This window comes from Vanessa tameamea, chromosome 3 (assembly GCF_037043105.1).
Source record: "Vanessa tameamea isolate UH-Manoa-2023 chromosome 3, ilVanTame1 primary haplotype, whole genome shotgun sequence".
Classification (NCBI taxonomy): domain Eukaryota; kingdom Metazoa; phylum Arthropoda; class Insecta; order Lepidoptera; family Nymphalidae; genus Vanessa; species Vanessa tameamea.
In genome coordinates this window covers 4238700-4265998 of record NC_087311.1, presented here as the reverse complement: position 1 = coordinate 4265998, position 27299 = coordinate 4238700, and the positions used below count along the sequence as shown (strand labels likewise).

The 27299-nt window shown below is 31.7% G+C and overlaps 4 protein-coding genes across 9 annotated transcripts in view; 1 reads left to right on the top strand and 3 right to left on the bottom strand.

Moving 5' to 3' along the window:
- Positions 1-27299, bottom strand: part of LOC135194112 (putative uncharacterized protein DDB_G0285869) — a 317179-nt gene that overhangs the window by 136997 nt on the left and 152883 nt on the right. The gene's annotated exons all lie outside the window — the stretch shown is intronic.
- Positions 1268-14137, bottom strand: LOC113397250 (TBC domain-containing protein kinase-like protein). The gene is made up of 13 exons (XM_026635527.2): positions 13933-14137; positions 13371-13623; positions 12710-12926; positions 11879-12141; positions 11246-11489; positions 10220-10381; positions 9623-9800; positions 8447-8653; positions 7324-7511; positions 4939-5022; positions 2925-3049; positions 1761-1932; positions 1268-1413 (listed from the first exon to the last, which is right to left on the bottom strand). Exons 1-13 carry the CDS (start codon positions 14123-14125, stop codon positions 1291-1293), a joined length of 2409 nt encoding a protein of 802 aa, XP_026491312.2. The 5' UTR covers positions 14126-14137; the 3' UTR covers positions 1268-1290.
- LOC113397248 (myosin-2 heavy chain) lies at positions 14762-21790 on the top strand. Of its 5 annotated transcripts, none has more exons than XR_010309650.1 (7): positions 14762-15125; positions 18071-19470; positions 19539-19747; positions 19824-20018; positions 20091-20543; positions 20851-20957; positions 21557-21790. XR_010309650.1 is itself a non-coding variant. In XM_026635523.2 (6 exons), the coding sequence occupies exons 1-6, from the start codon at positions 14933-14935 to the stop codon at positions 20903-20905; spliced, it is 2505 nt and encodes an 834-aa protein (XP_026491308.2). In that variant the 5' UTR covers positions 14762-14932; the 3' UTR covers positions 20906-21790. The 5 variants fall into 5 exon arrangements, 2 of the variants coding, with proteins under 2 accessions (XP_026491308.2, XP_026491307.2); XR_003368819.2 differs by having other exon boundaries at positions 21030-21790; XR_003368818.2 differs by lacking the exon at positions 20851-20957 and adding an exon at positions 21030-21275 and having other exon boundaries at positions 14763-15125.
- The window catches only part of LOC113397251 (synaptotagmin-5-like), a 52220-nt gene continuing 47474 nt past the window's right edge, over positions 22554-27299 (bottom strand). Inside the window, exons 5-9 of one of the 2 annotated variants that reach the window (XM_026635528.2) lie at positions 26088-26311; positions 25110-25317; positions 24793-25019; positions 24056-24201; positions 22554-23676 (exon numbers count right to left, since the gene is read on the bottom strand). In XM_026635528.2, the coding sequence (XP_026491313.2) occupies positions 23530-23676; positions 24056-24201; positions 24793-25019; positions 25110-25317; positions 26088-26311 (952 nt within the window). In that variant the 3' untranslated portion in view covers positions 22554-23529. The remainder of the gene's footprint in view (positions 23677-24055; positions 24202-24792; positions 25020-25109; positions 25318-26087; positions 26312-27299) is intronic. The other variant, XM_026635529.2, reaches the window with a different exon arrangement.

Below are 27299 nucleotides of genomic sequence, written 5' to 3'. Positions count from 1 at the left end.
TAATGTAATCATTAAAATATTTTTATTGATTGCACATTAAAACTAGAAAGAGATAATAAAATATAAAAATATTTTATTTACTTGAAATGTAATATTTGGAACGAATATTTGGCTACTTTTATGAATCGTCGTTAATCGAAATTGATGCAATCATGCAAAACATTAAAAAAACAAATTAAGACAACTATTATAAAGCAAATATTTCTTAAACGCTACTAATTATATTAATTATTAAGCAAGATAATTGACTTCAATATAACGTAAAAAAAATCATGTCAATATTGAACATAAAAATTAAAATTTTGAGAATAATTCATAAATCAGAAACTGTCCAATTCAATAGCGCAGGCTGTTTTAAATATTTGGTGTTCATAAACACACTATACAATCAATAAAATATTTCTATATAATAATATTTATTTATTTACATTTACATTAGTATAAATGAGCAGGATAGAGTCACTCGTTCATTTTCAGTATATAAATTCAATTAGAGGTAAATAAAAATCCTCAAATCGTTGGCATAAAACTAATAAACCAAATTCAAGCCCGATTGCTAATTTCGCAAATCGATTCACTTATCTTAAGATTATTAGAATTGTTCTATCGACGTTTACACTTTTTATTAAAACAATATTTTCTTAATTACATTTACTCGCAATCCAATTATTCTGAGTCCACTGATAAGAAAAAACTGATAAACTTCTAGTAGCTTCTGAATTTCACCTCCTAGACAATTCAAATTAAGCAAAACAAACCGTTTCCTGAACAAAGCAACCCGGCGACTCGGATACTAAAACAAAAGGCAGATGGAGCGCACGGAATATTAAAGTGAGTAAAAACTCCGGTATTGCGTCAAAGTATCACTTAAATTATTAATTATTATTGACGTATCAATAAAAAGACGGTCGTTTCGCACTAACGGGAATTTTCATTCGGTTTTGTATTCGATTCAAAGATTATTTTAAGAGCCATTTTACAAAAAAGTATAATTGGTTTATAATTTATTCTTTAACAAATTTTGTTCAAGTGACAATTAAATATGGTAACACACAACTTGCTGCAGGTATCGGTTGGCCGGATATTGAGCGGATGTCATATATCTAATACATACAGATATTCGATTCTAAACAAGTAAATCTGTACCAGCGTAACTATAATGCGAAGTAAATTTTATTCTATAAATATTTTAAAGTACCGTCAACAAAAAAAATCTTTATATGCATATGATCAATGAGTTATTGTTATCTCTTAATAGCAAAATGTAAATCGTTTATTCGTTTCGCGAGTTTACTTATGAGCGGTCTTCTTAGGCACGCCGAACAGGGAGGGCACGTGCGTGTGCAGCGCAGACACGCCGCCGTGCAGCACGCACACGCGCGACACTCCGCACTTCACGAGGTAGTCGCTGAACTACGGGATAGAAACCACAGAAATTGTACAACTTTGTATTGCTGTATTTTGGTTTAAAGTCTACAAACAAAAACAAAGCGTCAATGTCACACATTTGGGCCTATGACTTTTCTTCTTTTGAGGAAAAAGTTTGGAACGTATCCCATGAAGCTGCCCCGATGCGGATTGTGGAATACATATTACACACATACAACATCTTTATCCCAAACACGCAGGACTCCTCACGATCTGCGGTGAAGGACCGCCGAGAATTTAGAAAATCCGCAATCTTCGGTTTCTTACAATTCACAATGCCCAACCACTTCTAAAAAGCAAAACAAAAAGTACTATAAAACCTTTACACTCACTAATTGAGCTGTCTCGTCCTCCGCTGAAGCAACAACGATAATCTTCTTCTGTCGGATAGCTTCGGTCAGCACCTTGTTCGGATGAGCTCCGAGAGACTTGAGCTCGTGCTGTCCAAGGTGTACCCCGCTGTAGGGCACGTTTATACTACCCTCTATACAACTCTTTTCGTATCTAGACAAAAAAAAAACATATTCTTCAAGCACTCGTCTTAATGTTTTATAATTGACGTCGGATGCGCTCGAGAACTGTCGCGTTATAGTTACATAGTTTTAAACATATATTTTATTTTAATATAATTTAACTTTTGTATTATTATGAGAATAAAATAGTATCCTTATAAAACAAAATCATTGAATCTGATCTTTCTATTTCATTAGACAAAAACAATTAATCAAACACCCAATTACGTGAACTCCGAAACCCTTATATTGAAACACATATAACATTTAGTCAGATTCTAGTATTTTTCCTACGCTACGATTAATATGATTGATTTTTTGCGAACAAAACGAGAATAACAACTTCAATCTGCGAAACATACTCGTATATGACCTGCAAGGACATAATCTTGACCAAAATAAATATCCTTTTAAAACGAGTTATTAATTAACACAAAGGTATAAAGGTACGAATAATATATTTTTATAAACAATATCTAAATTACGTAAACATATGAAAAAAAAAATTGTCAAATGATAAAATTACCTTTCGACAATAGCGATCATAAACATATTTGAAATTAAATAATTACGAAAAACTTACAATTATATTATAGAACAAGCTAAAATTCATAAAGAGTGAAATGGGGAGAGCTCAAATCCCCTTCCGAAAGATAAAATGCTTACGTTATAAAATAACCTCTGTTCCAAAATTCAGCTTAGTAAAATCAGTAGTTTAGTCAGTCTAGACAAACAATTTAAAAAGTATTTATAATAATATTATAATATATTATAATGAGGTAAAATTGGTTTGTTTGTATATAGGGGGTACTCTCCGGAAATAATGATACAATTCTAAAAACATTGTCATTACTATAAAGTTACGTCGTCCCTGAGTGTTATAGGGTATCAATTTTATTTCTATCATATCGTATTCTTTATTAATAAACAGCACCCGTGCGAAACCAATGCGGATCTCTAATAGATAAATAAAATTTTACTTACAGCAAATTCGATCTTATGTCAACTACACAACATTTATCTTGGCATGTCAATGAGAAGAAATCGGCGAGACTTATACGAGAGCATGTTTCAGACAACAGCACATCCAATGGAACTTCGACTATATCCTAAAAAAACAATACAGTATTAAAATTAAAATCCAAAAAAAAAATCACCCGAGACATTCATTTAGGTACATTTAACATATAACTAGGTCAAATAGACCTTAAAAATGTATTAGTTTTTAAAAGTACCTTAGTCCTGAAAATACCAATAGCTACTCTATGGATTTTTAGTTTTCAACAATTTTGTCAGTTGAGTTTGTGGTAATGACGGAAGTCGATCATTTATTTTTGCATTTATACATACAGCACGATAAAAAGCCTATCTCAATTTTATTAATAAAAAATAAAACGAAATCGTCTATTCAAAAAACATCAACCTGTATATAATAGGTACAGTAATAAAAATATCTGTACAGTGTTCATTATTAACAATCTGTCAATTTAGCAACGACAATATAAACTCGGTAGTTACCTAATGCATCGTTATGACACATTAATTACTCGATGCTAAGAATAGAATGAGTGAAGATTAAATAATTAACTATAAGGAAATTGCGTACTGAAAATTCGTAATAAATATTCATTTGTTTTTTTTGTTATAATTGATAACTTTGTGACGTCATAATGTTATATTTTTTACTATACACAGAAATACAAATAAAAGTCCTTAAGATTTTTCGGAGAAAACCTATTTTTAAAAGTTCTAATACATTTTGTTAACAGTAGTAGGAATTATTTAATTTGCGATATACATTTAAAACCCCCATACTGCTCTGTTACAAACTGATGACCATAGATAGAATAAAGAAAATTCAGTAGAACTTTGCCAGATTTAAAAACGTGATCTTCATTTAAGATCAGCATGTCCTATCGACTAAATAAAATAGGATATTCCAATGAGACCCATTGCTCGATATTTCACCTGCAATTACAAGCCAAATTCGTATTTAACCTATCACGCTAGGTATGCAAGTTAGGATCACATTCCGTAACGGTCGATGGTAGCTTTACATAATTGACATTTGTTTACTTGACTAGACATCGCCCGCAACCTCGCCATCGTATGAAGGAGGGAGCAGATGTTAAGTACCCTATGATGTTCTCTGTCAACGTGAATGTAAAATTTCGATGATCGAAGGTATATTTTAGTAGGAATAGTTTGCATTTATAGTATTAGGGAAGATTACGATTACCATAGTCGAAAGCCCGCTCCAAGCGAAACTGGACAAGCAGTCAAAGTCTGTATAGATATCATTTCGTATTTCACTCGTGATAAACCCTCTTACGCTATTTTTATGATTGTATCCTTTAAAGGTTATAATTATTAACGTCAATGTCACGTAATATCACTTCCTGGCATTTCACGATAGTGTTCTGCAGTGATTTTGCAGTTTGTTTTTACGGAATAGCTCTTAATTAATCACCAAAAATGAAATACAATCATAGTGTAGATCTACGTATGATAATGAAAAATATGTAATAGAAAAACAACGATAAAATATAATATATAATAATTATATATACTCCAACCATAACAGGAAAAAAAAACAAACAAACAACATTTGACAGCAAATTGACGCGATATCATTGGTCGAGAAGTTTGATTAATCTATGATATTAACTATGGATTTGCGAAAAAATGGCGTTTTGAACGTCGACGAAACTGTTATCGGAAGTTAGGAAGTAAAATTGTGGGAATGAGTGGTTAAGTGTAATAGTGTTGGATTATAAATAAAGATATATATTAATCACAAACTTTTATTAGTGCACAATATAGCTGAGTTATTAGCATATCGCATGATATACGTAAATCTAAGGTTTGTATCCTCTTTCCTACTGCCATTGGAATTTGCTATAGCTCTAAAGTTTGTATTATTGTAAATACTTGAAAAATGAGAATATATAATTATATATCAGCAAAAATAAATAATTGTATTAGTGATTAAACTTACCATGGGATCCTTCATTTCTGGTTCATTTGTGAATCTTCTATAACTTATGCTTCTTGGTGAAATACGACACATGTCAATCGATTCCTGAATTAAAATGTAACAATTATTATAAGTCAATACTATATGATACGGAAACAGAAATTAACTTGAGATACATTAATGATAACAATTATAATTATTGATCATTACGTTGTTTTAATAGATTTGAACGAAAGCAAAAAAATATCAAATACATTGAAGTGTTTTTGTCTAAATAGTACTCGTGACTTCTTCATCTACAAAAACGACTTAACGCTGCTTAATAATACCACAACAGATATCTAATATCACTTAAACATTTACGTAAGATCTTATCACAAAGCCATAAGGGCTAAAATATAACTATACGGTAAATTACAAATTGTTGCTCTGTCATAAAGTCGGTAGAATATGCTCTATGGTTTAATTACGAGTTTTGTTCACGTTATGGGCATTAATGACAGGTCTCAAGTTTAATCACTAAGTTCAATTCAGACTTGAATTGAGCGAAACATATTGTGAAATAAAACGAATTCGCGCTTCATAATTGTGACAATATCGTACTTATTTGATATTAACATTAATAAAAATGGTGGAAAAGAGTAACTACTGAGTTTCTTGCCGGTTACCTCGGTGTAATCTACTTTCCGAACCGGTTTCATGAGTCTTCTTGAATAAAGAATATTTTGATATCGATTTATTATTATTCGCTTTTATTGAACTTCAGCCGCTTACATTTTAATTTTATTTAATCCTTAATTATTAAGAATTTGTTCGTAGAAGTACATATTTGAATGAATGAACCATCACATGAGATTATTTTATGCTATCTTTGACATATACCATATAAACATTGAAATTTCACAATAACAGCGAATAAAAATAATTTAAACGGAGTTAAGTATTCTTAATAATTGGTTTATGATACGAAGATGTCGTAATTATATAATAAAATCTTTACCTCTAAATTATTTATTTCTTTTTTACGTTAAAGGTAGACGGACGGGTAAATGGGACATCGGATGGTAAGTGGTCAGCACCGCGCACAGACATTAGCGCTATAAGAAATGTTAACCATTCCTTGCATCACCAATGCGCCACCAATCTTGGGAACTAAGATATTATGACTCTTGTGCCTGTAATAGCTTTGGCTCACTCACTTTTCAAACCGGAACACAAAAATATTAAGTATTGCTGCTTTCCGGCAGAATGTACAGCGAGTGGATGGATACCTACCGCCAAGTGTAAAAACCAAGTTTAACTTTGGTCTTAAGTAATTTATACTTGTACAGTACGTATATAAATATTGTTCGAATTAATGACAAAATAAACAACTATCACCTCGAATTGACATTACTTTAGAATTTAACTAGTGAGGGGAAAAGTACTGAATGAGTCGTTCAGTGAATAAATAATACGGTAACAAAAATATTATGTTCCATAAAATTATTCATTTTAATACCTAAACATAACCGTGACAACATTTGATAACACCAAATAATCACTCGCGTATAATAAAGATCAGCGCCGTATCTCGTAATAAGTCATGCTATAAAGTGTCAGTGTTGCTATGTACAAAAAGGTATTTTAAACTTTATTTTCACTCTATGTTGAGTATCAAAATTTATTTCAGTGTATTTACATAAAAAAATAACATCCATTCGTTTTTCGAACTGAATACTATAGGGCTCGATGCTAATTAAATAAAAAAAAAAACAGTTATATTGGAAATAAAAAGATTCTTTTAAAATTATTAATGATATTTATTATTAATTTTGTGCTATACTTTCATTAGAACGAAATAATCTGTGCTAAATGATAATTCTCGATCCTTTTAACCAGTTAAATTTGTATCCTCATATTATGAAATACCGGATTAAACACACTAAATCGTCAAACATATTAAAATGTACAGTTATAATTAAGTAGGCACTTACCATGATATAAATTAATAATAAAACACTTTTTATTATTTCATTAACAACCCGCCATTTCGGTCATTGGCCGACGGCATGGACGAATATTTTACACACGATTTGAATTTTAAATTATATTGTTACCATTACTTTGTATTATATACAAGTTAAAAGTTTTTTTTTATTAATTAATAAACTGAATATACATTCTAATTTATAATATATACAACAACACTTCGACATTTATTGTTATATATATATTAAATACTAATTATAAACTTTTATTAATGATTAAGTTTAAACGGAAAAGTATCAAAAATATATCTAAGTATTACGAAACGAATCGAACATATTTCGAATTCAATATAAATGAAGAGTTCAACACTCAAAAACTAGCAACTCTTAATATGGTATAAAATTCTAGAAATTTCGATAAAAAATGTATACGCACCTTAACACACTCTCCGATATCGATTTCAGGCAGATCGGAGAACAAAAGAATGCATTCATTGAACCCTGAATCCAGCAACGTGTCTCTCAACTGCCTCAGAATTCCAACACCCATAAACAGAGGCAATGAAGGTCCTTCCACCAGAAGGGCGTCCCATAAATGGACGATTTTATGTAATGGGAATACGTCTAAAACAGAACTGAAATAATTAGCGATTGTAACAACTCTACGCGTTAGACTTGAGAGGTGTTATTTCATTTAAAGTGGGTAGAACGAATAAATAGGCCACGTGTTGGTAAGTGTTAACCACAGCCCCTAGACATTAGCTTTGTAAGAAATATCAACCATTTCTTACATCGTCAAAGCCACTAACCTGGGAAACTAAGATGATATGACTCAAACGATTTTTTCGAACGTTACATTTAGAAAATTTGCGATCGAATTTGACCTTGAAATGTTACTATTTGCTTTTAAAGAAGTTTAACTTCAATTCGTGGTGAAACGACCAAATCCAAATATATTTACCGAATGGCATGTTAACATAAAAAAGTGATTAACATATATAACGGAATAAACCAGCGGCTTTTATTCATATTAGTCTAACATTAAGTATATCAGATTTTTATCTAAACAAATTTACAACTTAATAAGAGCAAAAATATTTTTTTTTACGCGAATAGGACTAGGCTGGGTATTTGGAATACATATTTGTTATTCTATAGCAAACTTTTAGTCTTGTCAAATAAGTTTAGTACCTACATAGTTTGTCTACACGCGAAACTTCACTATTTCTAGAAAGGGAAGCCAAAATCGGATGGATTGAACTATTTATAAAAAAAAGACTTCTTTTACCCAGGGTGGTTGAGACGTACAATTAAAATAATTTTTCTTCAACGCACACTTTTTTGCTGTATTTCTTTCGAATAATCGATTCTATTATTCTCAAATTTAACTAAACATTCAAAACTAAGCTGTCTCAAAATAATATATTAAAAACTTTAAAATATCCGGCATCTTAAATTGAGTAATTTAATTCGAGAAATAAATTACAGAGTCAAAAGTAATTTGTATTTGAAACGGACCATAAACGTTGAATATTCAATTACTGTAATTTCTAACTTACGTGAAAACATAGTCAAGAACCAAGGTATAGCGAAGAGCTCCGGCACGAAGTTGATATCGTGTAAATGCGTTGCCAACTCTGGCTCGTGGAACGCTGTCATTTGCCAGAACTTTGCCAAGTACTCCTTGATCACAGCGCTATTGTCTTTCAAGAAGAATTTGTGGAGAAACTTTGGTACGAAAGCTGATAAACAGGCAAATGCTCGGGCTGCAAAAGGTAACACAAGTTTAATATACATATGTCATATACGAATTGACGGTTGGATTGACATTTTATCCATCCTATCATATACATAAATCATCATTATATCTATATTCTCATCATATAGATATGATTGGCATGCAAGTTGTACGACCACGACTTTTTTCTGGCATCGATTTTGAATAATTTTAACAATTGTTGTGTTCTTAGCAATTAGTGTAAATACGACTCCAGGTGTAGAACTTTACGTATTCAATAGATTGTATGATATATATGTATTTTATTACGTAGTCTTCTATAAATAATTCCACTTAAATGATTGAAGTGAAATCTGTTTACACCTTGGTGCTGCTTACAATTTCGCATACTACGTATAGTTTTTTTTTTTAAAAAAGGCAGAAGTACAAAATGCCTTCTCTCTCAGACGAAAAAAAACGTGTGAAATTATTTTATTTCAATACTTTCAAAAACATTTATTTCTGTAATTTCTAAATTTACAATTATATATATTTTAAAATATATATATTACTATAAATATATATATACAATTACACATATATATATAAAATCAAATATATTATTTCAAGTTTTATTCGTTAAATATATTTTATAAATGTAAAAACGTACATTTTTACTATAAATAGCAAAGGCAGGTTTCAAAATCAAAATATTCCTTAGTTGTGTTTTAGTGTTGAATTAAACGTAAAGCGATTAACGGTTCGAAAAGTAGATTCTACCGAGAAGAACCGGCAAGAAACTCAGTAGTTTTCCACCATTTTAATTACAGAGTATACCAGTAAAGTACTTTAAAATTTTTATATATTCTGCCTAGAAATCAACAAATACTAAGTCCACGTTTATTTATATTTGATAACTTGTATTGAGTAATATGTCGTATTTATCTATGTTTTTTCGACATGAGCTTTAAATTATTTTATCGCTTAATAGAATTGTTAGACTGTTCTCATCACTTACCTTCATTACAAAAGTTTAAATATAAAAAGGGAGCTGTCAACGAATCCAATCCTTGCCAGTATACGTATTGTGGGTTGGTTAACAGCCAAGCTTTAAGCAACCTTTTCAATGTCCTATGACCAGCCGAACCGCAAAGCAACCAGCAGTATTGGTGACACCGAGGTATATCTACATCGATCTGAAATAGGACTCTATTTACAACACAAATAAGGTTCAAATCTTAATGACTAAAAGTTTCAGTCACTTTCAGAAACTTTTAGTCTTAATTAATACTCATGATTATATAAAATATATCTTCCATATATTCTCTAAAACATCAATAAAAATACCGTAATTGTCTGTAAATAATAATGAATCTGTGAAGAAATGTATTAGTAACTATACATGTTTACAGTGAAGGGCTTTAAATTTTTTAAAACCACTGACAAATGTGTTGCTATTTAAAAAAAAAAAAAAAAGTCTCCAAAATGATTAATTATACATACATACAAAAAAAAACCTTCTTCGACTGCGGAAAAAATGGAAATGACTTTACCACTCCTTACAGATTAAACTTTATAAAATATTTAGTTCATTTATCACTTTCATACCGAATACCTGTCTGTCTGTGGGTGTAGGTGTTTCCTTGTCTATTCTCTCGTATTGGTCCTCAATATCCCCCACCACACCCAGCAGAGCCGCCCATACGTCCCCCCTCTCTAGAGGCGGGATATCTATTTCTGCTTCAGTTCTTATATATTGAGTTGTATATGGATAACCCTAAGTGGTAAGAATGATATTATTAGTTATTTAATTTTGCAAAAATAAAACAATATTTAGTAAAAAAAAAACGAACAATATGTACAAGTGTGCGCGTGTGTATTTTTGCGTCTGCGTGTGCTCGTATATTATTAACTCTGAAGATTCGTAATGATTTCGAAATTAATTTATCATTGTATTTAGACTTGTTAATAAAGAGCAGTTTTTTATATAAAAATACATTTTATTAGATTGCTAATTTTTTTTCCCCTTAAACTTAAGGGGAAGATTTAAAATACCAAGGTCAGACCTGCTATTCTATATGGATCAGAGTGTTGGGCTACAAAAGGGATGACTGAAAGACAATTGCATGTGGCGGAGATGAGAATGTGTGGTGTTATGCACATGGATAGAGTAAGGAATGAGTACATAAAAGGAAGTTTGAAAGTGGTACCGGTAACCGAGAAGCTATCTGGAAACCGGCTGTCATGGTATGGGCATGTTATGCGAAGGAATGAGGACCATGTTGTGAGAAAGGTTTTGAGAATGGATGTGGATGGATATAGAGGTAGGGGACGACCAAAGAAACGATGAATGGATTGTGTGAAAGACGATATGGTTAGAAAGAATGTTACTTGTGAGATGACGTCCGACGGAGAAGTATGGAAGAAGAAGACATGCTGCGCCGACTCCAAGTAAAATTGGGATAAGGGCAGGAGGATGATGATGCTAATTTACTCATATGTATGAGCCAAGATATATCAGTATACTACATGGATTGTATGTGTTACTTCTAATAAACTTCATAATATGCTTAATTTATAAGGCATACTTTTAGCACTAGGACAGACGGCGAATGGATTTAAGGACTGATATTGTACTCACATGTAATAGCCTTTGAAACCAGAGCAATCTATAAAACTGATATTCAGTGTCTCTTTCTCTAATTATCTTAGGTAAGGCGACAGCATCATAGTCCTTTCTCCTCTCGTGCATCAATGGGTAGAAGTCCTGAGGGGGAATGTGACTTAGGCGATTCTTGAGTAAATCTAAACTGTACTTGGCAATTCGTCGATCAAAAAGAGCCCCCGTCTTTCCTCCTATTGTACCACCATCTAGAAGAATAGCTCTGAAAAAAATTTTATATGATTATAACTCTCATTGAATTTTTTTTTTTTTTATTACGTATATACAATATATAATATTTAGTTTTAAATTTATATATCAGATATGCATGTATAATAATATGGTCAAATCTTCATATAATAAAAGACTAGGGTGTTTAGCAAGGCAACATTTATGCTGTTTGATAGGATCAGGTACTTCTAGGATAATGTTGGTTGGTCTGTCTATTGACTGATGTATTTTATTTTAAACTTTACTAAATTTCAAACTAGGAAAGAAACATTTTGTATTAAAGTTAGTTCAGGTAATGAGAGATGCAATCCTGACAGGTCTGAAATTTAACTTTGGCTGGAATTTATTTTATGATATCAATATGCAAAATATTTTACTTACATAGGCATAGATAATATTGGTGGACTATTTTTTATGAGTCCATTCTTTTTCAGTTCAGCTTGTATATCCCCCCCTGTGAGCTGCCACCAGTAATACAAGTACTGTAACTTACACCCCATAAGGCCACGAGGTTGCTTTATATCTTCTAGTGTTTTGCTATTAATTTTTGACAGGTCTTCAATTAATTCTTCAAATGTTGCTCTTTCGCTGGGATATATTTTAAGACATTTCTCTATCAAATTTCTTACTGTTTCTGGTATTTCCTGTAAAAACATTTTCATTACACGCAATTTTAGATATCTAGTTTTTTTTTACCCACATTAAAATTTGATTAAAAAATATACTTGATGGTAGGGCTTTGGGCAAGCCTGTCTGGGTAGGTACCACCCACTCATCAGATATTCTACCGCCAAATAACAATACTCTGTATTGTTGTGTTCCAGTTAGAAGGGTGAGTGAGCCAGTGTAATCACAGGCACAAGGGACATAACATCTTAGTTCCCAAGGCTGGTAGCGCATAGGTGATGTAAGGAATGGTTAATATTTTTTTACAGCATCTTTGTCTATGGGCGGTGGTGACCACTTATCATCGGGTGGCCCATATGCTCGTCCGCCAACAAATGCCATAAATATATATATATATATATATATCATATACTATAGAAGATTAAATTGGTCTCAGAATCATAAATTTATTTATAAATAAGATTAATTATAACATAAATTATTTTTCTTTAGAAATTTAAAATTTTAATAGTTTGAAAAAATTTAATACATTGTTATAAGAGTATTTAATATTAATATAAAGATTTTCCATAAAAGCAAATATACCTTATAGGCTTCAAGACAGTCATGTTCCCGGGCTATCCTTTCCGCAGGATTATTGGCATGAACCAGAGTTAGTATTCTTCTCAGTGTAGGACCTGGCTTTATATTTTTCCATAATTTTCCTATGCATAGTTCTAAAAGGATAATACCAAAAGTCCAGACATCGGCTGCTGGTCCACCACCATTCAAAATAGTCTCAGGACTGAGATATCTTGGTAATCTACAAATACATACTATACAATTGATGGTATAGAAAAACTTATTATGTTATTGTATACCAGTAACTAATCATTTTTCAGTTATGAATAACAAGCAATAAATGTAAGAAACACTCATGTTGTTTCTAAAATTTATACAGAATACGGAAAAAACATTTTTTAAGTTTTTTGTCCTACTAGGAGCTTCTTTTTAAAGGCTAAAGAATTTATTTTGTCAAAGAATCGCATTTCCACTTACAGACAACAATACTTAACAATTCATCATCATACAGTCATAATATTCTTAGAAATATTAATACATAAAGTGTGGGTCCTTGAAAACTATACCCATTAAAATACCATAACATAGATATTGTGTCAAGTAGAGACTCAAAGTGTTAATAGAAATTATGTTTTTACAGAAATATGAACCTAGCCTACTACTAAAATATAAGCTATAGATATACCCTAGTGGGAATGGTACTTCATTTCCTTCATTTGTCATGTAATACATTCCATAGTTAAACAATTTCACTCGACCACTACTATCCAATAAAATATTATCATCAGACAATGTCCTGTGGGTTATTTCTTGCTTGTGAAGGAACATCATTGCATTTGTTACTTGCAGTGATATATTTATTATCTCTTCATATGAAAACTTAGATGAATATTCAGCTAAAGACTTCCCAATCACTTCTGCAACTACAATGATTCTTTCTGAAAGTATAAAAATTCAAATGTACTATAAAATATAAAACATTGCATAGCTTTGATTTAAATAATTATCATATGTCTGACATTTAGTTATTTTCTATGAAAATTATTGTTGGTTTATTCTAGAAAATGTTGGAAGTGGTTGGAAAATGTATTCAATGCTTTATTGTTGCAGCAAAATTTGTGCATATAATAATTATATTGTGTGTTTAAGGACTACAACATTTTTTACTTTTTTCGTGAAGGTGGGACAACGTATACAAAAGAAATGGTTAAGGTGTTATTTGTTAACAATTTTCGAATATAACTCACCATGTTTGCCTCTTATAATATCGAGATATGTACACAAGTTGGTATGTTCAATTGTTAGTAGTCGCTGAGATCTACCCAGTATTGTAATAGAACTAGGTGTTAAAGGTAACCCATTGCTACCACACGACTCTCCCGGATGATTTTTGGCAAAGAATGTACATGCTGCAAATTTACAGCTCTCGTCTTCATGCATACTGTTTTTTTTATTTTAGTATTCCTTCTAGGTAAAAAATGATTTGTTTTTATTGATAGTTTCAGTTTGCTACCCTCCTGACATTTGTCGTTGACAGACATTTATTTGATTACATTTTCCATCTGACAAGTCAAAAGAATAACAACATACAACCAAATGTATATAAATGTATATGTTCAATAATTATAATAACATTTTAATGTTACAAAAATCTTTTCAGCTGTAAACTTTTATTATAGTAAATCACAATAAAAAAGATTATTAATTACTGATTTATATTATTATATTATAAGTGTTGATAAGGACAATGTTATGAAAATATTATATTTTATTTATTTTTTTAAGGTCACCTGTGTTAGTGCAACGTTTGCACTAAAGTCTACACTACTGCATTGTAAAATTACAAAAGTGGCTATTGACAACATGAATATTGTAAAGCGTAAAATAAAATAAAATAATGTAGTACTTATCCTTTTTTTCCTTATGTTAATTTAATTGAACTAAACATGTTCGAAACAGTTTTCGTGTATAATTTTATTTTATATCACTGGCTTGAATCACTTGATCATTTTTTTATCAAACAGATAATGTACTAGTAACTTTATAGTTTGATTATCTGTATCAAGTATCATCTGAATCTTTGACAGTTGTGGACTTTGACGAGAAGAATTTCATATATAGTCGATTTTAAGAGAATTCAGGAGTCTGTTAAAATAATATTAATCACTTTTTACTATAACTTAATGTATGTTTAAGTTATTAATGCATAAATCTTTGTGATTTGTTGCTTTTCTTCGAAGAGATAAAATGGCCTGCGTCGATTTACCATCAGCTAATGCTGATTCGGAAATGGAAGAAGGAGAAATTGTGGATGAAGTGGATTATCTCTCTGATATATCATCTGACGAAGAGTTTCTATTAAGGCAGAGGTTGAAGGTTTTAGAAAACTATAATAACGCATTGGAACGTAAGGAAGCCAAGAGGACATCAATCGGGTCAGGTACTTGTGCTGATCTGCGTTGAGTATTATTATGACCTTCAATCAGTACGACATTATCATATAAAAATAATGAAAGCTTATTTGATTATGAACCATTTTGTAACAGTCATACCTTATAAAAAAAACATTTTTATAAAAGCCAAAAATAACAGATGTTTTGTGAAAATCAACATAGGAAAACTAAACAAAAAAAAGTTACATTAAATATAAAGACACTTCTTTTAACTCTTTAAAATTTTCATAACTGCTTTCATGGCAAACTTGGTATATGCATCATTGTGCTTTACATGTAGTAGATACTCTCTCTTATTTTTCCTTTTATTTGAAGAGAAATAAGAATTGAACTCAATCATTATTAAGTCACTAAATGTGCCAATATGGGTACATCAAATTAATGTCTTAATTTAACTAACCATATAGCCAATCGGATATGCCATCGGTAAACACTGAAAAATTTAAACAAAAAATTCTTAGTTTCTTAAATTTGAACTTAAAAAAATTTCGTGTTTCAAAATTTTAAATAAATTTAAATAAATTTTCAAAATCGCTTTATCGACCATCTTTCACACACAAACAGCCCAATACCAATTATCCTATAACTTTTAAAAATAATCAGCTCTCATACAAAGTTTCATCCTAAATTTTTCCCTCTTAGGCAATGAATGTTCAAAAAATCTTTAACTCATTAACTTAGTGAATAAATTAAACCTTCTATCCCCCATCAGCAGATAAATTATAAAAAAAGAATCATTTAAATTATAATTTAATTAAACATATTATTTACTCTGGTAAGTATTTGTTCTAAATACTTATAAAATAAATCAAAATAACTGATTGAAGAAATAAAGCACTCACTGATTGCATTGTGTAACTTAAATTTTGAACTTCAAATTTAATAGTAATTCTGAAAACTTTATTAAAAAAAAAAATGTGCTCCATGTGGTTTCATCTTCATTGAATAATGCTGTTACTGTTATGGTGAAATAGCCTATAATCTACTTGGTAGTGGGGCTTTGTGCAAGTCTTTCTGGGTAGGTGTAACATACAGCAAATGGCAATATTGAGTAATGTTGTGTTCCCGTTTGAAAGGTGAGTGAGCCAGTGTAACTATGGGCACAAGGGACATAGTATCTTAGTTCTCAAGGTTTGGGGCCCATTTATGCCGTAAGGAATGGTTAATATTTCTTATAAATAAAATAGCAATGGACCACTTAACTTCAGGTGGCCCATTTGATTGTCCACAAACCTATGTCGTAAAATTGTCATCCTATTAAATACAAAAAGATTTTTATAAATCTGACTGGTATTCTCATAGTGAATTTAAAGCTCTTGGAGAAGTTTAATTCTTTTCCTTTTGATTTATCGCTTTTTAAACTGTTTAATATTTTTTATTACTTAGTCTCATAAATACAATGTAAGTTTGCTTGGGTTATTTATTGTGTCTTTAATTTCACTTTGATGTTTTCATTGCTTATTTACTCACTGCATAAAATAAAGTTGAGGAAATATTTAGAGGAATACAAAAAATACAATATAAATGACTTTTTAAGCACGATACTTAATTGACATGCATCAAATGTAGTTACATTCTGTAGCACATAGTAACATTATCGAAGCAAATATACACTGCAAATAAATTATTCGAAATTCATAGCTTTATACTATTTAAAAACTACTCAAATAATAATAATTAAAAAAAAAACTACTGAAATATTTAAATTTATAAATTACACAATTCTGAATACATGTTAAAAAATTGCTAATGGTTTATGCTAATGGGTTATGTGAGTCGAAAAATTTCTACCACTACGTTAAAGGTAATGTAACGATTTTTTTTTTTTCGTTTAATAATTATAAACCCAAGGCATAGAAAACGCCAACAACTTTTTTTTTATTTAATGCTAGACCCAATAATCCAATCGACAATCAAAGTGTTACATTCACCGCACTAGTTACACCTCTCAAAAAGCGAATGACGTGTTGGACAGGGTATTAAACACTAATAACATTGCAGGACTACTTATCGAAACAATAATATTTGTTGTTTGAGTTTTTACAAAATATAATAGGTATTCCAATTATATATATTAGTAGCTATATCACATCTTCCGTGCTTTGTGTTTCATCATAATAATTTGCAGTCCCTATCTAAATAATGACGATAAGATAATCGAAAGCTGCCATTTCAATATCTCTTATGTATTTCCAAAATTGTTTGCATTATATGGAGTTCGAGACATCACAATCTGCTCCACAATACCGCTTATTGACCAATTTTCTACTATGGTTATTTGTCTCGTGTATGCATACATTATTATTGACAATCCGTCATTCCGTCTCCATATTTTGAGGTACATAAAGGTACATTATAAGTGCCTGATGACTCACATCAGGCAAGCATGTAATCCACCATTTATGGTTCGCTTTTGTTACTTTTTATCTTGCATATTAAGTCAAGTTTAGCATGCTTACTCCAGTCTGGGGTCAGGCATTAATATTGTGGAAAACGACAGATTTGAAAGCTCGTAGTGTTTAAGCCACTCTGTTGTGACAATTTCGATACATCGATACGATCGATACAAGTAACAGTTGGGAGACTTGTATCGAAAATAGTTAGAAAATATGAATCCGGTTTTTTTATGTTCCTCTTAATACATCCGTGATTTTTATGTAGTCTTAGTTGTAGTTAAAATTTAACACAATATTCGGTTCATCCAAATTCTAATTTCGAACAAAGACTGACAGTAGACAACTGATGATAGGGTTCTGGTCTCTCTGTAACATAGATAGACTAGAAAAAATCAAAAAAGTTTTTTTTTTACTGTAAAATAAAATAATTAAATCAATCACTTATATAGTATTTAGTATTGAAAATATAGTTACTTGCATGTTGATTTTATTGTGAATTGATTTAGTTTAAGCAACAGAGAAAAAATGGATTTTAGGTAAGGAACATGGAAACAAAGATGCACTGTATGGACTCTCTGAAATTTCTGGTACTGATGTAGATGATGGCTTTCTTAAAACAAAATTTGTTATTACCAAAGAAAAAAAACACATCAAACCACATCATAGACAAAAGCGACTGAAGCAAACTGATAAAGAATGCGGCAAGAATAAAGAACACCGAAAGAAAATTTATCGTAACAGAAAGAAAGTGGAAGTGAGTAGCGATAGTGAAGCTAGTGAATTTTCTGATGATGATTACAAAAATAAGAGACGTAAACTTGCTGATGCAGTTGCCTTGAATATTGTTAAGAATGACACATCAACATTAAAAGACAGATTATCTAAGATGTTATGCATATCAAAAGCTGAAAATCTTATATCTGAATGTAAAAGTAGCCCTCAAGATCAAGAATTCGATAATAACCACATCAAAGCAACACTTAATTCGAACGCTTCAGACAATCTAGCTAATTTGTGCACAGACGAAGTTTCAAAGTCAAGTCAGATTGAAAATAGCCCGAAAGATATTGTGGATGCAAGTGTCATTGATAAAAAAGAAGAAAACAGCGTGGAAAATTCAGATGAAGACCTAGAATTGCTTCGACAATATGCACTTAAAACCAAATCTGTTAAAACAAAAAATGACCAAAAAGTAATGAATGATAAACTTGAACATAAGACTGATGCTTTATCTGAAGACGAAGATAGTGATACGGCGGAACTGAGAATGATTTGCCTTAAATCAACGTTATTGAAAAAAGTTATTGAATTGAAACAGAAACAAAAATTACATAAAAGACTTTCTACCAATATGAATGATTTTGATATATGCAAACCGGAAAATGATTTACATGTAGATAACAATACCGATATAGAATCTGTAGACATGGACATTGGCTCTGAAGGCGAAGATAAAGGAAAAGAATTAATAAATGTCTGTTCATTCAATGGTCCTAGGATAAATAGTAGTGAAGAAAATAATATCAAAAACAGTTTACGTAAAGAAGATGAATTAGAAGAGGACGAAGACTTATTACGAGCTAAATTATTAACTTCATTAAGTAAAAATCTGCCAAATTTAGTTGACCTAAATGTTTTGAATTCTGCTCTCGGTAAAGAAGCAGCTAAAGTTGAGAAAAAGAAAAGTTCTTTACAACCTGCTGCTAGTGTTGAGGAAAAGAAATTTATAATCCAATTGGGAGAATCTGATTCTGAAGGTGAACACGAAGCAACAAAAAATTTAACGAAAATGCATATAAAATTATCCGAACAAGCAGAGTTTCAACAGAAATTGGATCAATTTTTGAAAACAACTAGATTAGAAGTTGAAAAAACCACGCTACCAGATGTTGTACAAGAGCCTGTGCCAAAACCACAAGAGAAGTTTATTGCGAAGGTTAGATTTTTAACATATGATGTTATTCTTAAAGTTAACCTTTAAATTAATAACGTTTATTGTTTTAGACCATGAACCATTTACCAAAATCGGAACAGATAGAATATAAAAACTTAGTAAAACGAATGGCTGAGCTCGAGAAAATGAAACAAACTAGGCAAAATTTAATGAACGTGAAAAACAATGTGGCTAAAGACACTCTTAAGCCTAGAAATTTCACAATGGCATCCAAAATAGCTTCTGCTAAAAAAGTAGAAGAAAAGATTGCTTTATCGAGGTATTAATACATGCTTAAACGAATTAGGTGTAGGTATCTTTTATTTTCTTAATTGTTATTTCGAAATATATTCCAGAAAAAGGATAGCAGAAGAATCATCGAAAATGTTGAAATTGAAAGAGGAGGCAACAAAATTATCTCAGCGATATAAAATTGTTGCCACTGAATTAAAAAATATTGCGACTGCAATAACGATTAATAAAAAACAACAAAAAACCGTACAGATTGGCTTAACTAAAATTAGGCATCAACATCAAATGCTCCTGAAAAGGTATTTCTATGCAATACTGTAACTGTAAATATTTTTGTGATTATTTCAATTAATTTAAACAATTTTTTTCAGTTCGCCAACTAAACATTCCAATCAAAATTTAACTTCAGGGCGGTCGATTCAGAATGCACTGCCGAGTGTAAAATTACAAAAAGAAAATGATCCATTGAACGAGGAACACAAAAATTGTGCTGTTCTGACGTCCGTCAAAGTGACTGTCGCTAACGATCTCAAAAAAGAAGCCGCCCCTGTTAGTCCTAGATCTGTTCCAGTAGAAACGATTAATAATAAAAAAAATATGAAATTGCCAAAAAGTCCACAAAAAGACAAAGTAGTTGAATTGAAGAAACTCAGTCCAAATAAAAGTGTTAACGAAGAAAGTATAAATGATAAAATGTTCAGTTACACTTTGGATAAGAATACAGACAGCCACCGAAATTCACCAAATTCTAAAAGTTTTAGTTGCATACTAGAACCAGAATTAGATGATTATAAATCGCCATTGGACTCATTGCAATGTAAAAAGTAAGTATATTAATCCTTAAACATATTGATTTTAAAATAAATTATCTAATAGTATAATAATATAATTTCCAGACAGGTTAAAATCATATATACTTTCATTTTCATTATTTATAAAAACATCTTAGACTACGTATACGTGTTCACTAACAGACAGAAACATTAAAAATACAATAAAATATTTTCGTGCTTCTTTTGAGTACTCCAGAGTAAATTATTTTATTAGGTATTTTCATCAGCATAGAAATCGTAGGAAATTAAGTTTGATTAACTTTGACCAAAGTGTTCACTTTCAAATGTTCTTCATTAGGTGTATTAAAAAAACGAGAGTAAATAAACATTCAAAGTATCGTTTCCGCAACTGAATATAATGTGGATGGCCATATGCGTACGAACATCGCCCGCCTGCGTTGCGATGTAAGTATGCATCAAAACTGTCCACGGGTCCCATTAAACTATCGTAATTTTTCTAAAATGATAACGTTTCAGCTGGGAAGAGGACCCGAATGCCGTCCTGTGCCCTTTCGAATTTGGCGGCAGTTGCAGAGACCCTGATTGCAAATACCTTCATCCCAAAATTCCCAAACAAGAATGACACTACACACACGTATAAGTACACGTACGCACACACTGCCCTGCATACAAATATACGTAAACAACACTACTCATATTAAATCTTTTCCTGTACTACGTACTTTTCGTATCATCCCCGAGGGCCTATGGATGCCATTATGTGTAAAGTATATATGTAGATCTATTTCTTCTTTCATGCATGCAAATATCTTTTTTTTTATTTAATATTTATTCATTTTAATGTTTTCAAAAATTTATGTTATTTTAATGCAGGAAAAATAATATTCCATATTCGTTAGGTTAGAGTGTGGGTGTGTTGATTGTTGGGTAAAATCGTTTCTCATAAACTTGAAAATAGGGGTTAAGAATATAAATGTAACTGTAATATTGAATGTCATTGATAAGGAATATTAAGTTATTTATGTCTATCTATGCAATTCTAGTTGCCGTTGAAAATGGTGGCCTCGGCGTCGGTGTGGTAAGTTACGAACCTTTAAACTAGTGATATTGTAGTGGTTTTCAAAGCGTCGGCGGTGATATAAGAGCGACTGATCCAGCGTTAATGGTAAACTGTTGTGGACATTTTACGTTATAAACTTATTTTTATTTACTTTAATTAATTAATTGTACATAGTGTAAAATAAAGAAAATAATAAAATATATAAGTTATTGTATAATCGACTTTTATTTTAGTACCATTTAGTTAACTCACTAAAGGAAATGAAAGACTTTATATAAAGAGATAATTTATTCAGACATTGTAAAATAAAAAATACTTTTCATCACACAGATACACTTATATAGACAAAAATAGGTATAATTTGGAATCAAATTCGATATAATTACAATTCTTATTTTTAAATAAGTAATCACATGAAATGACTAGACACTGGTATACGTATAGTGAAACTGTGGGCAAAGATTGTTGAAAAAGAACTTACCTATTGAACAATATGGACTTAAAATTTTAGTTTCAAAAAATTATATAATACTCTTATATAAAATCTATAATCATAAGATTTGTTTGGTGTCTCCAAAGCTCCATTATTAGGTATCTACATAATAACGATTGTATAGTCGAGTAGTTATATAATGTCTTTTTAAAACTTATACGCGTTACTTTTGTTATATTCCTTACCTATGTTACACGGAAATATATATTTAATTTAAGGAAGAGCCCACAGTTAAGGACATTAACAGGTTATACATAAATGTGAATATTAGGGTAGGCTATTTTGACTGCGTCAATATTTTTTTTATTCTACAGGCATTTAAGTTTACCTTTATAGGAAAATTAGAAATACAACATCTTAATACGATCGTTACATACAAGTGATTTATAGTGCCCGACCTTTATTAAACTGTCCGAAACCGGACGTTCAATCTTTACATTGTCTTTTAAAAAAACTGAATACGTTCCAAATTTACATTTTACATTTTAAAATAATCAAGCATTTCTGGAAATTCGGCTAGCTGGAGCAAAGCTTATCAAACTCCGATTTATTCGTTCGTTGAATCTTCGGCTTCGGCCAAACCGTCAGTCCTTTTCGGGCCAAAATGAAGTATGATCAATGTTCGACCAACCGTCAGTCGGGCAATATAATTTATCTATAGACTAATTTATTAATGTAGAACATTGGGGTATGGATATTTTTTTGTGGTTGGTACGGGTCCTAAGGAATACGTTTATTCATTTAATGGTTCAAAAATGTGCTTTATCATAAATGGTAGGTAATTAATAACTTACTTAACCTATTAACTCCTATTTGTATTTGTGCTCTTAGTCCCAATAAAATGTAATCATTCCGTTAGCAAAAATATATTGTGTTGAGTACATAACATTTTTATTATATTTTGATGTTCTTCACTTATGTTGGGGTTCTTAAATTGGAGTATTTTTTTTGTTAATAAGTCCCTTTTTTACTTTTTTATTTTAGTTTATGATGTCAACGCGCGTATTGTGTTGTATGATATAAGTACGTCGGTAGAAATTCTGCTAGAAGTTGAAAAATCGAATCCCAGAATTAGTGTCTTCTTACCCCAACGTGGTTAAATTATATCATTTAGTATATTTTTCAAATAAAATTCGTTGTGTTGTTTAAATTCAAATCAAAATGTTTCGACTTACGTAATTTTGATAATAGGCGTTTTAGACCGACACAGGTTAACAGTTAAAGGTCTTTTCGGTGTTATCTAAGCTAACTTATTCAATTATGGTCGCGATGATGATTATGTATTGATTATATCTGAAATTATTTTGTGCTATTATATTTTCTATAAATCTGAAACTCCGACAAGGCCAGACAAGGGTTACATTACATATATAAAAAAAAAGTTTCTTCGATTCAGATAGAGAAGTATTTCTATATAGACACCAGCACACACACAATATAGGGGAAGGAGGCAGCCGGCGCGCCTACCGGAGCGTGTGCCACATGGCGACGGCCTTGCGCGTCTGCTGCGCCATCTGCGCCCAGTGGCGCCCCTCGGCCGCCGGCTCGGCCGCGCCTACGCAGCACCAGCCCACCACCAGGCCGCTGCCGCCGCCCGTCACCACGCACACCTGCGCGGTGGGGACTTTTAGTTCGTATATACATCATTTTGTTTTCTTCGGAGAACTGGACTGGAAGACGTACTTATATTTTGTTCTTTGTTAATTTGTGTGTACTTGTGTACGCGTGGATGTTACTAGATTCCTCCTAATCGGCTGCACGAATTTCGATGTTATTTGTGTGTTTGGATAGTTTAAGCTGGAGTTGAGATTAAATAACTATTATAAACGAAAAAGCTTTTGGTTTTTCGGGTTGGCAGCTATTATTTAATAAGTTTGAAACAAATATAATCAATAATTATAAAATGCAATTAATGAAGTAAGAATTATTACTTAAAAAGAAAAAAAAAAGAATAATTTAAAGTCGTCCAACTGCAGATTTTAATTTTACCTCAATGGAAGCTTCGTGTAAATTAGCTGAAGGCAGACTGAACGACAGCGCCTCATTCCAAACGGGATTATTGATCTCTTTTCTGTTGGTCTTCTTCTTTTTAACCCGCTTTCCGTTTACGAGCAAATATACTTTGACGTACACATCTGAAACATGATCAAAATCAAATCATGTATATATTTTTAAACTTATTTAGGGCCTTGATTTAGGGGAGGGCAACCTATGAAACTGCCCAGGGGCCTCCACAAGAAAGGGACCCCACAAAAGAGGTTCGGACGAGTTAACAATTATAATGTAATATATGTTAAGATATCTAGATATAGTCAATTATAGTATGTTATATACAAAGAGTAAATAAATTATAAACAAACCTTACTGGCAGAAATGAAATTCTTAAAATTAATTTACAAAAAAATATTTAGGGGCCGCCACTTCTCTGTTGCCCCAGGGCTTTCAGACATCCAAATCCGGTCCTGTACTTTATTTACACACGAAAAGTAGTTAGTGGTAAATATCCAAGCCCATCGCAATGTGAAGCATGCACCACACGGTGATAGCATGTAATATTGTTTTACACAATTTGAGTTTCATTAAAAGTGCACCAATTTTTGCGGATACTTTATGATGTGGACGAATTGCGGACACGAGGAAATATTTTTTTTTACATTGGCTATTTATTTTTTGAAAGGTCTAATATAATTCTAAAAAGAATATATAATAAAATAATATTTTTTTACCTAAAGCATCTTTTCCTTCCTGAGGGGGCAGAAGATTTCTGGCTTTCAGAACTACCACCGTGAGACGCTCAGCTGAAGGTAAGTATGACAGAGATAGTAACAGTTCCTGAAGTTCTTCTGGCGGTCGTCTCTCTCGGGATAGCTCTGCCCATATTTCCGCACCACCTGCCACCTCTACTCGTGATAGCGGTACCTTCGCTGATCCCATTACTTCGTTGCGCGAAAACCTAATGTATCGAGATTAGCAAAGTCTTTTGTGAAAAATTAATACCTAAAAATATATAAATTAATTGCGTACTGTTTATTTTATTCATTACCTGTCATAATCAAAGACCTGTAGCAGGAGTGTCTTATCGGTGAGTTCGTCATGGGACACCGGGAACTTGAAATGCTGGTCGAAAAAAGGGTTCGCTTGGTTTCTATGAACGGGTGTTTGTCGTACACGGGTGTCTACTTCGGGCAACAAGCTAACTCTTACGTAGGGATCGTTGAAACCCCCTGCTTCGTAACCGGCGAGGTCATGTGCTAAAAGAGACAATAACAGGACATTTTCATTTTAGGACTACCGGTAGTTTCAGGGCCTCACAGGGAGCATTTACCTTTATTGTAACAATTCAGTTTCGAGCATTACATGAGTAAGTGAGAAGAACTGAGCATTACTATACACAATTCGCAAATTTCGCCGTTTTTGAAATGAGTTGTGATACTAATATCGTTTTTTTCCTGTACGTGGACACCGCCCATAGACATCGCCAATGCGCCTTAAACCTTGGGATTTAAGATGTTATGTCCATGCCTGTAGTTACACTGTGTAGTATTGTAACGTTATGCTGAACATCTAATCTTAGATTGTTACATTACATGCGAGGCCGCTCTTAGAGGACCGCCCTTAGGATTCTTCTTGTAGGTCCACTTTTCATATGCTTAATTTACATTTGTAATTTATCACGTGATTTGCGTTTAAGGAAAATATCGAGAAGAAACAACAAAACATCATGCATAACACAAATACATGCTTGTGTTATGAGACTATCTACCACGAGTGTATTAATTTATTTTGGAACAAACCAATCATAATACATTAAAATTACATACATAGTAAACAATTTTATTATAAGCGAATGTATACCGATTCAAAGTACTAAAATAATCATTTCATTCATTTAAAAATAAGTTGCGGTCCTAACGTTTCCTCACGCACACCTTTTTTGAGAAAAATGTATACAAAATAAAGAGGCCTTTTAAAACTCAAATTAATATTTTTATTATTAAAAATAGTGTGTATTTAGGTATACCTTCAATCAAATGAACTTCGAAATCGGATCGATCGAAATCGTATTTCAAACGTAAGTGGATTCTTCCTAGCGAAGGTCCTGCACCCTCTAGCTCAATAACGAGAGGGGCTTCCCGCTTAGTGTAGAGATCCGGCTGAAGTGCTCCCAGGGCGCTGATAGTGGCACCAGGACTCAGAGGCACGCCACTGCTACTTTCCACTAAGGAGTTGCTTCGGTCTATCCGTCTGAAACACAGGGAAAATAAACTAAAATAAAAAATTAAGAACTCTCGACCCAAAAATACCTATTAAAAGTATATATACATGTATATATATGACCTTTTAATTGAGACCATTCCAATTATTGCAAACACAATACTTCTGCTGCCATTTTCTGGTGAGGAGTTGGGTAACTGGGTGCTGATGACAGATGAAGCTGCAGCATCAGGTAAGATTTCCTATTTTAAAGACTTATTGAAGTCACATGATACTAAATTTTGAATCTATCAGGTCAGTGCAAGTGACTTCCATTAGAAGAGAAAAGAGCTGATTTTTAAACCACTGAACAGATTTTGTTTTATTAAAGCTATGAACACTCGCTAAAGTCACCTTTTAATCAAAAAGGCTATATGAAACTCGGGTCATAAGCTTCGACGCTACGATAAATAGGAAAATAGATTCGATAATACTTTTAATTAAATAATATTTTTGTCAGTTCCATAATACAGTATTAACGATAAGTATTTAAACATTTATTTTATATAATACTACTACTTTGGTTACAACGGAGCCAGATTTTATGAGGTCAGTGTTCATTTATTCTCTACTCCAGTATGAGGGCTCACATACATAATATATACGTACATTTATGTTCGTAAACGAGTTACATCTCGGCATCCTATATCATCAACTCGTAATGTACCTTAAATATTAAACGCACCCGTGGGACTTGAAAATACATATTTCACGAAGTTAATAATGTACCTAGATACTTGGTGTCAACGAAGTGGTTAATAATTCAGCGACCATTACTCGTAGCCGTGACCTCTGTTAACAATTCATACCTAAGTATCTGATTGAAAATTAAAATTTTAAACTAAACTCTAAAGCCTCCTCATGTTTTATCACAAATATGAGCCGGTTCAAAAGAGTATTTTATAATTCTGGACGTATTCTTGTTCGTTTGTATTTATGTTATATTTGTATTTGAGAATCGATTTTCGTGATTCTTTTT

What these genes read in the sequence shown, in the direction of transcription:
- LOC113397250 (XM_026635527.2), bottom strand. Translation starts at nt 14,125, where the DNA reads ATGCATGAAGACGAGAGCTGTAAATTTGCAGCATGTACATTCTTTGCC. An exon ending in GGTTTCAAAGGCTATTACAT is followed by an intron (nt 10,382 to 11,245) that starts GTGAGTACAATA and finishes CTTACCACTTAG; the next exon opens with GGTTATCCATATACAACTCA. An exon ending in TTTAAACTTTTGTAATGAAG is followed by an intron (nt 8,654 to 9,622) that starts GTAAGTGATGAG and finishes TACCTTTTGCAG; the next exon opens with CCCGAGCATTTGCCTGTTTA.
- LOC113397248 (XM_026635522.2), top strand. Translation starts at nt 14,933, where the DNA reads ATGGCCTGCGTCGATTTACCATCAGCTAATGCTGATTCGGAAATGGAA. An exon ending in GAGGACATCAATCGGGTCAG is followed by an intron (nt 15,126 to 18,070) that starts GTACTTGTGCTG and finishes AATGGATTTTAG; the next exon opens with GTAAGGAACATGGAAACAAA. An exon ending in GACTCATTGCAATGTAAAAA is followed by an intron (nt 20,544 to 21,029) that starts GTAAGTATATTA and finishes ATAACGTTTCAG; the next exon opens with CTGGGAAGAGGACCCGAATG.